This window comes from Haliaeetus albicilla, chromosome 5 (genome assembly GCF_947461875.1).
Source record: "Haliaeetus albicilla chromosome 5, bHalAlb1.1, whole genome shotgun sequence".
In the NCBI taxonomy this organism is placed as follows: domain Eukaryota; kingdom Metazoa; phylum Chordata; class Aves; order Accipitriformes; family Accipitridae; genus Haliaeetus; species Haliaeetus albicilla.
In genome coordinates, this window is record NC_091487.1 from 46,927,998 (window position 1) to 46,943,949 (window position 15,952).

The 15,952-nt window shown below is 38.0% G+C and overlaps 1 protein-coding gene across 3 annotated transcripts in view; it reads right to left on the reverse strand.

Moving 5' to 3' along the window:
* Nucleotides 1-15,952, reverse strand: part of TTC17 (tetratricopeptide repeat domain 17) — a 62,213-nt gene that overhangs the window by 23,291 nt on the left and 22,970 nt on the right. For 2 of the 3 annotated variants that reach the window (XM_069784674.1, XM_069784673.1), the window contains exons 11-17: nt 15,628-15,768; nt 15,074-15,189; nt 13,757-13,931; nt 13,096-13,173; nt 10,037-10,261; nt 7,659-7,845; nt 6,598-6,681 (exon numbers count right to left, since the gene is read on the reverse strand). In XM_069784674.1, the coding sequence (XP_069640775.1) occupies nt 6,598-6,681; nt 7,659-7,845; nt 10,037-10,261; nt 13,096-13,173; nt 13,757-13,931; nt 15,074-15,189; nt 15,628-15,768 (1,006 nt within the window). The remainder of the gene's footprint in view (nt 1-6,597; nt 6,682-7,658; nt 7,846-10,036; nt 10,262-13,095; nt 13,174-13,756; nt 13,932-15,073; nt 15,190-15,627; nt 15,769-15,952) is intronic. The other variant, XM_069784675.1, reaches the window with a different exon arrangement.

The window sequence follows — 15,952 nt, forward strand, 5'->3', positions numbered from 1 at the left end:
GGAAAGAGAACCTTTTCTCTTCCACTCTAACCCCTGACAATCCTCCTCCTCCTACAAGAGCATGTAGTTATGCTGAAATAACTGAAGGATGCAGATAACATATCATGAAGAGTCATTTGCACTATAAAGGCAGATAAAACTGGGAAGTGTCATATTATATTGAGTTTAATACTGTACAGCTTTTCCTTCCTACATTAATAGTTTTGCATCAGTAAACTCTCACTGAACTCTTCTACAATTCTAAATTCCCTTCCACCGTGCTATCTCCATTTCCTCAGTTACTCCTGCAGCTGAGGTCATGACTTTCTTCTCCCCCCTCTGCTAGCCTATGGCCTTCTGATTCTGGGAAAAGACAGAATGTATACAGAACACTAAATATTGCAGGCATACCATTCTTAACAGAGCATGATGCAAAGTGAGACTGATGACTGTTGGGAGAAGTTGTAGGTACACTGTCATGCTGTAAATAAGCAGAGTAAGTATGTAAGCTAGCAAGACAGACTTCACATGATGTAAAGAAATCACCTAATGCTAGCATAAAAAGAAGCTGCAGACCAAATTCACCCATTAGCATGTTTAACAAATGCAAAAGCAGTAGCTTGGAAGCAACGGGCATGAGCAGTGGGTGCGCAGCCTTTGGATGCTGGTGTAGCTAAAAATGCCATGTTTAACATAGTACCACATTCTTTGACTGTTAAATTTAAGAATCACAATCTATACATCTCTGCATAGTTTTGAGAAGAAAAATACATGGAGCTTGGAAAGGAGAGACAGGTTTCAAAGTGAGCTTGGTGTGGCACTATCAGGGTGAGGTACTTCACTTTCCACTTCCTTCAGCCACTCAAGAGACACTAGACAAAGACTTTTCAGGGAAAGATCTGATTTATACAGCAGGCACCAAATCAAATAGTAAAAATATCAAAAAGCCCGTGTCTGGTCAACTATCTTCCAGATCACAGCACAAAAATTCTAGAAATGCCATGATTATTGCAGCAAAGGTAAATGTTAAGAACTGCTTCTTTCCTTGCTGGGCTAGTAGTGCAGAAACAGTAGCACAAACCTAAAAGAATAATTGGGTCACATTATTCCCACAGAGCACATTCTCACTTAAGATTTCTCCAGGATCTCCCAGTCAGAGGCATGGCTGACATTTCCTGACACCCCCACCCCCTAGGGATGTCTGCCTCCAACAGGACAAAAAGCAGTCCTCATTCTCCTTATCTCCTACCTGCCTGCATTCAGCAAGATGTTTTCATTCTACACAAGTACAATTTAACCTCCCCTTACTCCTTTAGCACTGCAGAGCCCAAATACAGTGACTTAAATTCCACTTGTGCAGCACCAACAGATCTTTCAGATGGACTGACACTGGATGATCTCCATTGCCAGAGATGCTTGAGAGAGAAAGAATCCAGCTTGATTTTCAGACCCCAGGTGGAACTTGCAGGGTGAACAACAGGCATTGCAGGTGCATGCATGTCCGTGTAGGGGGTAGAAATAAGCAACTGAGTATTTAACTTCAAACGATAACACTGATTTTAGAACTGCTACTGTTTAAGACAGAACCCACGTTCTCTATGCTACTATTAAATGACAATGCAAACGTTTGCCATGACGTGTCTGAGAGCTCTGACAAGCTGTTTGCATGCTTCATAGAATTCTGCTTGTTTAAAAACCCTAGTGGGGCTGACTGTTCTGTTTATACAGATGAACTTTCCCATAAGGCAATGGAGAGAGAGTAAAAGCAACAGAGAAATGAATGGTCACAGATCCCTTCCCTTTCATTAATATAATCAGATAAATATGAATACTAACATTTGTGGTAGTCTAAATAAGGCTCAGGAGCACTCAAAAATTCTGCCTTTACATGATACATAAGTCAGAGAAAGAAAAAGCTGAATTTTAAAGATATAGTAGTATTCGGTTCAGAATCCCATACAACTGGTATGGAGTCTGGCGTTTTGCTTCAACTAAAACAAGATTAAATTCTGAGCTAAGCTCAACACCCTTCTCACCAGAGTAAATACCCCCTCTTTACACCTATTAACACTGTAACTGATGAGCATTCCTTGGAGAAACAAGATAGAGCAGCTTGAGAAGGAGGAAACTAAAATGCTGTTATGATAAAAATGTCTAAAAGGACCTCATGCTATAGCAAATGGAAACAAAATTTAGCAGCCCCTTGCTGGGACTATCAAGCCAGTCATAGCTTGTAGGGTATCACCGAATGAAACATGCATTTAAAAATGCAAAGTATTTCACATCTCTATGTTTTAACACAGTATTGTAAAGAAAATGTATGTCATGCTTTTGCTTGGTGTTTGTGTATCTGAAATCGCTATAGGGAACTTGAAGTGATTGCAGCTGTCAAGTTAGAGTCAGAGACTTAAACTGTGATGTTGATTTAAGCAAGTTATTTAATCTGACCATAAGCTTACTATTAAGAGTTTCAAGCAGAGATTCTCCTTTCAGGTCAACCTCTCCTCTTCAGGTCAATTTACTTAAAGGTCTAAGCTTATTAACTTTGTAAGAACATAAGTGGTGGGGGACAAAGGAAAAGCCATACACTTAGAAGATCAAATACCTTTTCCCCATGTTTTATTTTAAGAGGAAGTAGATGAAATAAAACATGATTTTTGATTTCATGTGGTATAGAGTATTTGTACCACAAGAGGGCACTGAAACCATACTTAAAGTGGATCATTAAGCTATTGCTGTGTACAGTACAGAACTAAGTCATAAAGTAAGGAAGTATGCATTGCTTTCACAAACATACACACTCACTACATAAAAGCATTCGGATATCTTGATGGCATGCACATGTATTCATAATGTACTCACACTGCCTCTACTTCCAACAGAGCAGCACAAAGCTTTTTGTAAAACCGCCATCCTGCCAAGTGATGAAAGACAGTGAGACTGAGGAAATTTGAAGCTTGAAACAAGTTGTGCTTCATGTTTTGAATACCATCAGTCTATTAATAAAGTTTAAGATTTTGAATTTTGATCTTGTCTAAAAGAATGTGAAGTGCATGAGCTCATAAAAAATTGTATCTGTCAGTCAGAGGTATATGCTTACAGTCAGATACAAATATTTTGAGTACAAATGACTTCTGCTTGTCCAAGCAGCAACTCTTGTTTACAGAAATAAGGAAAAGTCCTATGCAACAGCAATTAACAAATCAGCACATTTCAATGGCCACTTGACCATCACACTAAAAATATGCTTCTAGTGTATTGTAACCTTTTTAATAAGGCTTGACAACATCTGCATGTTCCCATCAGCTAATGAAGTGCCCACAAGAACAATCCCTTAGATGTTAGTTGGATATTCCTCTACAGGCCTTATCACATGATAAAAGCTAATTGCAATTTTTTAAGCCATAAAAGTCTGCAAAACAAATCCTGGCAATGCACCATTTCAATATCAGACAAAAATAATACTGGCTTTCTCTACTAGCTTTATGAACAGCACAAAGCCAAAGTATCTCATTTCTGCAGCTCTGAGACTTGACCATGTTTTTCACATTAAGTTTTCTACACTTGTTACGCAAGTCGCTTGGTCCTGTTATTTGTGGGTCAGATATGGCTGCTTAGGTATCTGTCAAGCAACATAAAGTTTCTGCTACTTAACATGCTTCTGGACCTGACTTGCCAGCAACATAACAGTTGATCATTCAGTAGAAACACCCTTAACACTGCCAAGTCACCTCTAGAAGGACCACCACAGGATAATCCTGTAACAACGAAGTCTTCTGACCATTTTCTCGCTTATTTGGAAATAAGGCAGTATGTGGGCTGTTGGTCCAAGTAGTGGAGGCATATGTAGCACTGCAGCACTGCTGCTGTATAGTATCCATATTGGTTGCAACTGACTGAACCCCTGCATTGCCTAACAAACATGTCATAGGTGATATAGTTGTACTGAATTCTGGACACTTCACACACCTCCAGAAGACAAAAACCCACCAAAAACCTTTGCAGATTTAGAAATCCTTTTACAAGGAAAACAAACGTTTATATAAACTTCAATATAGGAGGCAGAAGTTAAATAGAAAAGTGTTGGTTTGAGGTTTTTGATTCCTCTTCTGACATGCATGAAGTGACTTATGTTTGAAATATAAATTTCTATCTAGAACAGAGGTAAGTTAGGAAAAAGAAAATAAAAGTACCAGGCAGCAGTACAGACAGGAACATATAAACAAGCATCCAACAAATCAGCATTAGCGTATCAGACTTCCAAAGTCCTGTGCTAACAGCAAATGTCCCAACATGCTTGACAAAATTCCTATTCCACCTATTTGAAATATACACCAGGCACATACTGTAATCAAAAATAAGACTATAAATTCAGATTTTTGATCCCATATTCCATCCCATGCCAGCATAACTCCCACTGACCATTTGTTGGATTCTGCCGATGGCTCACGGCAGCAGAGCAAGGAACTCCGTGTCTCACTAGTTAGTTCAGTTCTCGTGAATAGAGGCTTTTGACAGGCGAAGCAAAAACACAGCTATCAATCACATGGGCCTACAACCCAAAGCACAGGCAGCCCTACTGCTGTTACTTTCAGAAATACTGAATGAATGTTTATCAAAACAAGGTATTAAACCAGAGACAACGTTTGACATTCCAATTTCTTGGTAAATTTTTCAGCATAACATACCCATCTCAAAGGATATAAATAATTATGACGTGCCATCAAGTGCATAACAAGAAGAGGACAAACTAAATTCAGTATTAGATGTCCTGAAGCAGCAACACATGATCTGAAAGGCTCTGAAAATCTCCTGAAGTAACAATCCAGTGATACTGGGATTGTCAAGCATACATTTGACCCATGTACTTACAAATGTGCTGCATTAGCTCTATACCTAAAGTCCCATTCAGAAAAGTGTGTGAAAAGTAGTGTTCAGTTTGCATCTTGTCTTCAAAATGTGCCTTCCAGTCTGTCATGGAGCCAAACAAGAGCAGATTATGTTGCTTTATGTATTTTGTAAATCTACATGATATTAACATTTTAACAAATGCTTTAAGTGCAACAGGTAAAATTAAATATTAGCATCTAAATACAGTTTGCATTTTTTAGGTTCTACGTAGTGTTGAATAATTGTATATACTATTGCATTACGTATGTAAGGTCAAAATTCAAACTTACAATCTCTTTTCAATTGTTTTCTTTGGACTGAAGGATGAACAGAAGACTCCCCAAATGTCAGGATACTTCTAAGTGCGAAGTGTGATTTCTGGGTAGGCATTCTTGAAATAATTCTGGTTTTGGAGACTCAACCACACTTTCATACAGCCTGTCAAGGTTCCTCTCGAGTCAGTTGAAGTTTATAGTGGGGAAAAAAATATTTCCCCAAACCTTATGAAAATCAGATAGGCAAATCTACCTTTCCATTTCTGAATTCTGAGTTTTGACTTAAACCACAAATCATCCTCAAGGTTGAATTAACCAGTATGTTTATTTTACATTCTGCACAAGAATGTACAAAGAGCATTTACACTATTTGTCAGGTTCATACTTTCAGGTTTCTTGCACTCAGACAAAAGACGACCTAAAGGATATTATAAATAGAAATGAAAAAGAAAGAAATATTAAGACAGGAAGAGTCCCAGAAAAAGGCAAAAATATAAATATAGGGTAAAATACTTAAATACTGGAATACTGAAATTTAATGAGCAAATTAACATGCTACAGCATATTCAGCTCTCTTGATTTAGCAGCTTTACAGATTCCTTAACAAACAAACCCAACCCCAACGTACCAGATGAATATATTCACACTCACTTTGTTAACCTGTGGCCAAGCTAGCAAAAAAGGAAAGAACACTTTTCTCATAAGCACTTTTGGTATGGGTTTCTCTTAATATTCCAGAAATACAAACTTCCTAAACAGCATATGCAGTAATAGTTGACCTCGAAATGAACATCCTGGATCAGGAATCAATGCAAACAGCAGCCAAGAATCAGCCAAACTAGAGGACTATATTTTTAAGTATTACGACAAGTTTAAGGAAGAAAAGCATACAAAAGAAAACAAAGATGTAAAAGATCACTTTGGGGTTCACATACAGCCATTGCCCATTACTATCTCAGTTCTGTGATTATACTTTTGTATTACTTTCTGCTTAACTTCAAAATAGAGTGGCTATCATTAAAGTTTGACTGGACAACTTCAACCTTTTGAGTTACAGCCATTTTTGAAGAAGATCTTAATAAAAAATAAACAAACATTGTATTTTGTTTCCAGAACAGTGAAAGTGTCTCTTGTGATGAAATGTGCAAGTTCCACTACTGCTTACGGTACCTGTTGGGATTTTTAAAAGAAGAGTGACCTGATGCTAAGAGATTCAATGAGAGGTACCAGTGTAAGAGCTGACATTATGGAAGTCAGTAAGAGACCCATCAGCTGGACCATAATACCACTTACTATAGTACATTTAGCTAAACAGCATTCATTTCTCTGCACAGCTGATGTGCTGTCAATCAGAGCAAAAATGCATAGGGCCATAAAAGATAGTATTATTCTAATGGCATACTGGAATTTCAGTCCTGGAATTTCACCTACAATGGCATCATCCATATTTTACCAGGAGATATGTTGGCCTCTAGTCTATGTTTAGACAGCGTAATTCTCGATGCTAAATCAGAGGAGGTTTCTCCATGTCTTTCCACTGGAAAGGGAATTAAAAAAATTATTTCAGAGGAAGTCCTAGCAATACTAAAAATCAAAAGCATTTATCTCATCTAAGGTTTTCATTTAAAAACAAGGGAAAGATTAGATGGAAAGATACCTTAGTAACGATTCGAGAGAGAAGGGATTACAAAATATATTCATAAATGTTCTTCAAGATTGCCCATGAGCAGCATATTAGCCATATGCAAGTACAGACAAAACACTTCAATTATTCAGTGGGATTCACTGAAATGAAAGAATCCATCTCCAAAAGCTGTTATTGGGTTTTCTTTTATACAAGTAGTCACTAAGGACAATAAAGCAGTCTATCTCAAATATTTTAAAATATTTTGGGGGGAGAGATTGGGTTCAAAGTCATTCTTCTTACAGATTTTTGGAGTGTTAAGAGCAGTGACCACAGACCCCATATAAATAAAATAATGTTGACACAATATAGTCTATTCTGTAGAGACTGAACACTAGAAAATGACATCCAAAGTACTGAACACACTGAAAGAATATGAATTAAAACTAAACTGCTCTTCAGCAAATTCTTCAGCTTTAAGAAAACATACCCATCTGACTGTAAAATTTGAAGGGATGTACAAAGGGGCTGTTGAGTAGCCTAGCAGTAGTAGCTGTGAACTTCCATTAATACTAAATCCAACATTCCTCATTTACCAGGAAGAGATATCAGTGAGGCTATTAAGGTATTACTAGACACACTCAGGAAGTAATCTGCAGTCAGTGGCAGCCTTCTAGATATTTAATAAGTCATCCTCAAGCACTTCTTAACCGACTGTAACTTTTCCATTAAAAGCAGTGCCTCAACCTTGGTCCTTACAGGGAGAAAGCACTATAAAGCAAAAGGGAGGATCCTTGGAAAAAAAGCAGAGTAATCATGAATTTCAGGTGCAACACCCAAGGCAAATAGACCCTATTTCACTTGTGGTCCATCTTTCAGCAGTTGCTTACCACTGCACCCAGAAGAGGTGATGTTGTACAGAAAAGGATAAAACTGCAAACAGCGGATCATCTTCAGGCTGCTTTCACACTCCAAGCACTTGGTCGTCAAATCCAGCGCATGTCTGAAAGCCTGCAGGGCTCCACTAATGTTGTTCAGAGCCAGATACGCATTTCCTAGGCTCAAAAAAGTCAGGGGCTGCAAAGAGAAAAGCAACATACCCTACCATAAGTATGTTCAGTATGTAAAACTGAAGCCAACTAGGAAAAACCCCCATCAATCCACACCCTCCCAAATTTGGCTGCAAAGAATTTAGAAAACTTCTTAAATAGGGGCTGCCTATTCTTGGAATGGAGAACTAACAGCTTGATGCATTGGTGCTAAATGAAAGCTGTTTTGACATAAGGTTGTGTTCAGGATTCCATCTTCCTACGATGAAAAACAGCTATTAAATACACACAAGCTGAAATGAAGTATTAAATACTTAGAACCCATCATAAACAGAATGCCTGCTGCACAGAGTAGCAAAGAACTAAACTGAAATGCTTGAAGACATTTTAGAATGATTAAAAGTCAGCAAACCCACAAAAATATTACTAGTATTCTAGCAGGACAGATGCATTTCATTTGTCAAGGGTGTTCAGGATTTACTTGAGCAGAACTAGGTTACTGAAAACACCGATGTCACATTAGCTTAGGGGTATACAATTATGTTTGCTTTCAATTCTTCATAAAACTTAGTATTTTTGTCCATTGCTTTTGGCTAGTATCCCTAAAATATGTTGGTTTTTTTTAAAGTACAAATTATAAACACCTTTTTCACTGGGTAGAATTTAATTAGCACTTTAATACAGGCACACAGTAAAGCACTACATTTTGTTTGTTGACTGAAAAGTCTTTCACTTACACAAAGTAATTTGCTGCAATTAACAGTATAATGTTAGAATAATGACTGTAATGTTGTAATTTAGCAGTCATTTTTTCCACTGAATTAATTTTACATTCATTATCTGAAAATGTGGAGACTGATCAGTAGCTTAAGATTTTTCAAACTCATCTTAGCTTGTATTATTAAACACCATTCAGAAAAAGGTGCAAGCTGAGCAACAGGATTTTTTTTTTTTTAAAGCTTTTGCTAATATAGCACATCCTTCACTCCCTGTAGTTGTAATTCATTTCAGTTTGTATTTACTTCCCATTATATTCCAGGAAAAACTATTCAAGTACAAATTCTCCTGCCAGATTTTTTGATACAATAGGTATTAAAGGACTGAAAATGCCTGAAAAAAACAGCAGCAGGCATTACTGTAACGAGGTAGGACTCAACAATACTTTTGAAGAAAAGCCCTACTCACAGCACTATCCTAAGGATCCCTAGTCTCCTCCCCTCCAACGTTGTGCTTTCAAGTGTTCTTCTTAAGGCACATCATTCAAGCATAGTTCTTTCTACAGTTCCTTTTTGCACTCTTACCTGCCACCCAAAATGGACTAGATTCTTTTCCAACAATTGCAAAATTGTTCCTGAATGCTATATTGAAAAAGCTTATTCTGTTTTTAGCTTTTTTATGTGCTAGATGACTGGTGGCCCGGCAGGTTTAAGCTCTCTGTTTATCTAATTAGAGGCAGAAGCACAGGAAAAAGTCACTTGAACTTCTTACCAAAGCATCTCAAATGTAAGACAAAAATTACTTGCTAAAGAAAAGCGGTCACCCATCACCCCCATCCCCTCCCTCCCCCCCTTCCTCTTTACAATTGTTCTGGCCAGTCCAGTAGTTTAAACAGTTTATACAGAAACTTTATATGTGACATAGGTGACAACCTACAAAATGTTTATAATGTTACCATTCAGAAACACAAAAACCTGTTTTGAATGTATGGTTGGAAGTAACATCACTAAACAAATAGAACATAGCTTTTTGTCTAGGTATATAGATGCAATCTAAGGACAAATAAAACTACAGATAAAAAGTCAAGTGGCACAGAAAGACGTCTATACAGCCAAAGATCTTGGTGATATACGTGCTACGTTAAGGGTTTTAAAAAAAAATCAAGATACGATGCTGACAGCATTTCTGTTTTAGGGGAAAATGTTGCCAAAACACCAGGATTAGATTCCTTGGAGCCACTGCTGATAATACAGGCTTTGGGAGGCAAAAAGTGTGTCATCTATTTTAGAAGAACTTCAGCTCTAGATGTTTATATTCTCAGCAACCGGCATCACCCCCAGTGCGATCAAGAATTTAAATGAAAATTAACATCTGTTGTAAATCACAAGCTGGAAGTTGAACTGCATGCACAGGTAAGTAAGCACGAGTAAATAACATGTCTTTAGAAAATAATGAAGGAAAAGATGTTCACTGCTGAACAAAAACAAAACCCACCATCTTACCTCGGAGGCATTGATGGCCAAAGCCTTCAGCAGGAGCCTGCTAGCATCCAAATGAAGACCATAATGAATCAAGAGGTTAGCAAGATTGACCAGAGGGATGTCCTGATACTCATGTGGAGCCAAATTAAATGCTTTTTGCAAACAGGTGATAGCAAAGGTGCTATTTCCAACTGCACGCCAGTACAATCCAGCTTCATTAAGCACAAGCCATAGAGGATCTTCTGGCTATAGGAGAGGCAGGGAAAAGGATGAAAACATCCACAGAGAAGCGTCTCAGGAAGACAGAATTGCCTGCCCTTTGCTAAGAAACAAAGAAACAAACCTCACCCTTGCATACTACCTTATTAACTAAATACAAATTACACTTTGCTGTGACAGCTAGCAGATTATTCAATCTGCTCTGCTCTACTCAAATTGATACGATTTACAGTGAACTGTAATTTAGTAGCAGCTGTTGCTCACACTCTACTCATATGACTGCCTTATATCATGACCACAAAATCCCTTAAAATATACAAGTGATCATGGTTAGCTCGCTTCAGGAAGCAACATTTGTGAGCCACTTCAGAGTCTTAAAATTACATTAATACAGATCTGTGTAGAAATGTTAGATTTTGAAGGTCAGGCAGTTCTGAAATTGTAATTAGATGTGCTTCCAGGTCCTATATCCAACATCAAGACTTCCTGCCAATTTAAGGCTTCAGCGTTGTTTTTTCTTAGTTTTAGTTATCTATTTGTCTTATGAAAGTTGACAAGTGACATACATTAGATACTGTTTAAAGATTATAAAATAGCAAGCAACATGAGAGGGCAGGTGGAAGAATGAAGGAAGTGTCAAATACACCTCGAACATTCCTTCCTCCTCTTTCACCTATAACAGAAAAAACAAACACTCATCCTAGAGGAGAAAGAGCAAAACTTTAATATACTGACAGGTGGACAGAGCTATATAAAACATCCACTTTCAGATGGAGCAGTTTGAAACGGTTTAGAAACACTTACATTCTAGTTTTCAATATTTTCAGCATTCCGTGCTACCCAATTCTACAAAGAGTTTAAAGTATAAAAGCAATAACTGAAATTAATGTCCAATCCAACCTACACATCTGAAGCCCGAATGCATGCATGGGTAGGAAACATGCAGCTGGGATTAAAGCAGCAAAACAGATAAGGATCTTTACAGCAGTATTGTATTAACATAATACAGCTGGCATTACAGTAATACTGTGTTGAAAAAGTTAATCAGTACAAAGATTTTCTTCCAGACTTTAAAAGCAACCTCACATAGTAGGGTTCTACCTACGGTTCAAGATGAACTGGAAGATATCAATAGGATATATTACCTCTTTGTTTGGAGTACCTTACATAATCTATAATTGCAAGTGTATTTATCACCCCTATTTTGCAATGGCACATACACAACATTACTTGCATGTTATTCATGGTAAACTCCTCACTGAATTACACTCCATACACAGGTCTCAATGACCTTTCTTTAACTAACCCTCAGCAAGTTATTAGCACTTTTTCTTTCCCAATACAAAGATACCAACAGTGGCACTCCTGCTCTAGAAAGTTTATCATTAGCAGAACAGGCATGACACAACAGTGTTCTTACACCAGCACCTAAATGCCCAAGAAGTTCAGACTTTTAGCATGAAGGCAACAGAACACTACAGTTCTGTTTGTGGCCAGCAGGAGCAGGGAGGTGGTTGTCCCCCTGTACTGGGCACTGGTGAGGCTGCACGTCAAGTACCATGTTCAGTTTTGGGCCCCTCACTACAGGAAAGACATTGAGGTGCCGGAACACGTCCAGAGAAGGGCAACCAAGTTGGTGAAGGCTCTAGAGCACAAGTCCTATGAGGAGTGGCTGAGGGAACTGGGGCTGTTTAGTCTGGAGAAAAGGAGGCTGAGGGGAGACCTTATCACTCTCTACAGCTACCTGAAAGGGGGCTGTAGTGAGGTGGGTGCTGGTCTCTTCCATCAGGTGGCTGGAGATAGGATGAGAGGAAATGGCCTCAAGTTGCAGCAAAGGAGATTTAGGTTGAATATTAGGAAAAATTTCTTTACTGAGAGGGTTGTCAGACATTGGAGTAGGCTGCCCAGGGAAGTGGTTGAGTCACCATCCTGGAGGTATTCAAAAAGCGCATAGACAAGGTACTCCAGAACATGGTTTAGTGGGCATGGATGATGGTTGGACTCAATGATCTTGAAGGTCTTTTTCAACCTAAACAATTCTATGATTCTACAGTTAAAACCAAAATACCTATGCACTGCAACAGTAAGACATTACACACGTATAGCACTGCTCTCAACAGCATAATAATAGGAACCAACTCCTACTGTTAATTTTTCTTCTGGGTAAGACAGATGTGCATAGTAAATGGTACTGATTTTAGACTAAAAACAATACATACACACACTGCCTTGACACAACTTGTACAAGACAGTTAATTTGAGAAATATCAGCTTGACACATCAAAAAGAGGCAACCTCTATCTCAATGCTGCCTGTCATTTGACTTGTGATGACTCTCAAAGGCCCCACGCAAGATGGAGGTGGCATTCTGCAGGGTGTTACACAGATGTACATTCTTTGCCAGAGAGTGCTAATTATCCTGACAGAAGATTGACAGAGGCTTCGTTTCTTTGGAGGAGGGGGTGGGGGAGAAGACAGGGTAGTGGGGAGGAGGAGGAGGAAGAGCAAAAGGCAGGCATGTAGGGAGGGGTGAAGGATGGAGGAGTAGTTCCAAGCTATTTCTCTCAGTTAAGCAAATGGCTGCCAGGATTAGCTCATATATTGCTGCTCCATGTCCTGCAGTCACAACAAGAACAAGTAACTACAGGGCTGCTTGGTCCACACTAAGCTAAATTAGAGGGATACTTTTCTATATGTTTGTGCTTTACTTGTAAACATGGATTTTTAAGTTAGTTATGTCTCAGTTACAGGCAGCAAATAAGCTTATTTCTTGTGCATCACTGACTGACTTCTTCAGAAGTATAGAAACAAGCCTCAAGTAAGAATTCTGAATTTATCTCATGCTACAGTTTTTGACATACCTTTTTCATGGCATGATCTAGAAACGCTCCTATCTTCGCCTGTGTAATAGTTTGATTGTTGATACGAGACTGCAAAACCTGGACAACAAAGATTTCATTTTTTTTTTTTTTTTTAATGAATTAATTTTACAGTCTATATCTACACAGGTCATACAAGTCTCACTTCCTGAAGTCTTCCCTTTAATAAAGCGGAAAAAAAAAAAAAAAGAACAAATGTTCTAAACAGATGATGTGAACAAGTAGTGATTAAAGCAGCCCACCTCCAGAAAGCAATATGAAGGACTAATCTCGGCCTAAAGCTACCAACTTGGCAGAATACAGTAAGGTATTGGAACCCCCAAGAAGATGAATCATGTCGGGTGACTGTTAGAAGTTTTAAAAGCAAGCAATAATTTCAAATAGTAAATTAAATTTCCTATTCTGTGTGCTTTTGGTCAGCATTTGAAAGAAGTCAGACAACAAGTCTTATACTGAGTGACAAGTTCTCCCTTTCTCCAGCCCTATTAGAAAGCACTTACTCCCCCTTTTTGGAAGTACTGATTGGCTTGTGATATCAAGTAATCTTTTAAATATCAGTCTTTCATGTTCTAAGTAAGAATTCTAAGGCAACAAAGAGGAGAACTTTAAATCAGAAGAGAACCAAAGAGAAAATGTCTCTTACTTGTCTTGCCTGATCATCCGGCATCTTGAATTTCAAATCTAGATTACTGTCTAGTTGCTTGACCAGTATGTTTAGAGATTCATTGTTACGAGCATCAGTAATGGAAGAACAGTCTGGTGCCTGGGTTTCTCCATGCCCGACAGCATCTCTTGGGATATTCAGGATTGGCTGGACTCTAGCACCAAGGAGAACCAAGACAAATTAGTAGCATGTGCTGCATGTCACTGATCCATAAACACATGAATCAGCTATGTATCAACCGACAAGTCTCATCCTGTAGACTGCCACAAGACATGAGCTGCAAATCAGGAGAGTTCAAGGACCACCCTTCCCTTGAAAAGTTGTTAACAAATAAGGTCTTTACTTTCCATTTTTAAGCACAGAATACCTGTAAATAATGGACAATGCAGCAGAGATATGACACAGAAGGTTCTTAAATTATGCTAATAAGGATTGTATGAAGTTTAGGACTAAAGAGGTAAGTGAAAAAGAAAATGCTGAAGTTTTTTAAAGTTTGATTTCAAAAACATCAAGAGGTAGCCAGATTATTTGGGAAGAACATTCTAAGTTGAACACTGTTTTTCTTCAAACAAAGCTTCAGGACATTTGTGGATGGGAACCTTTGCTTTAACACATGCTCAACACTAGAATTATACTGACTAGGAGAAGAAAGCTTTCTTACTATCACTATTATAATGTTAAGTGAGTAGGATATTATGAAATTGCATTGATCTATGTAAGGTAGCTATTGCAACATAGACACATTTATTTTATCCTATGTAATAACAAATACTACTGACTATTCCACAACTAAGCTGGTTTTCTATGTCTGTCCAAATGGAATGAGCGAAGGCTTTCCACTCCTAATCCTTTTTTAGTACTTTCTGGTCTCCACAATTTTCTGTTGTAACAACTAAAGCTAGGAGGATGTATGCAATGTACAATGGTTAATTGTAGTTAATAAACAGATACCCACCTCATTCTCTGTCAAGGTCTTTATTTTTTTTAAATATACTCTACAAGACATTCAGACTTGTGCTTAAATCCTCATTCTTTTAGTAATACCGTAGATATTCCATGTATTCACCTTGTACTAACAGTCAGGGAAGAATCACCATGAAATTGGATCTGACTGTTACAGTTACAGCAAAGACGACAATAAAGTCAAACACCATCCTGTGGAATGGCCAGAGAAAGAGGTCCGAACACATCTGTGCTGTTGATTACTAATTATGCCCATCCTCTCCAGAAAGAAGATACGCATTAAGACATTAGTGTGAAAATTTACAAATATAATTTTTAAACATCAACACTTGCCTGAATCCCCTATTTTCTGGAGGCAGGAAATAAGTTGGCAGTTCTTCCGGATCAGGAATTTTGGGGAAAGATTTCATGCACTCTGATCGCTGAGGCCAAAGAATATGCTGTTTGTCCTAACGGGGAAAGGAATTATTTTTGATTATTTTCTCAATATTTTTAATACTCTAATTAACAAGCTAATAAGAACATAAGGAATAGTCTGGAGGCAAAAAAAGAGCAGAGATCTTTAAAACTATTATTTTTCCATCTTTTCTGGAATATCAGCAGTTCAGTTTTCTATCTTTAATCAGCTGTACTGCTTTATTTGCAGCAGATATTTACAAAGGTAGCTAAGAACAACCCCCTCTGTGCTGTAGTAGAGTTTCAAATGATGGGAAACTGGTACAGAGAAACTACAGAGATGCTTGTATGTTGAAGAAATTCAGAATGCTTCATTCTCCAGTGCTCCCACACATCAAAACTGTAGCCCAAATGGTAAGAAGTTTCACACAAACAAGGACAAGATTCACAACTCCTCTTTGAAAAGGCAAAGCTTATTCCTCTTCACTCACTCTATTGGATTCTACACTCCACACTGAAACGATAGAACGAGCAACAGGGGAAGACTGCAAGGACTGGCTGTGGTCGCTTTGGTTTGCATGAAGATCCAAATTCACAGATGTCATACTAGAAGTTGAAGAGTCTTCACCAAACTAGAAACAACAGAAAAACATTATTTAATGAAGAGATGGTATATTTTTGGCTGATTTTCTGTGCATTATTTTTTTTTCCCCACCATTTATGTAGTTAAGCCTCACTGATAAGCTGAAATTTGGGTAGCGGAAAAAAAGTGGAAATTTAAGCCTCTTGATCCACTGACATAATGGAAAAGTAATA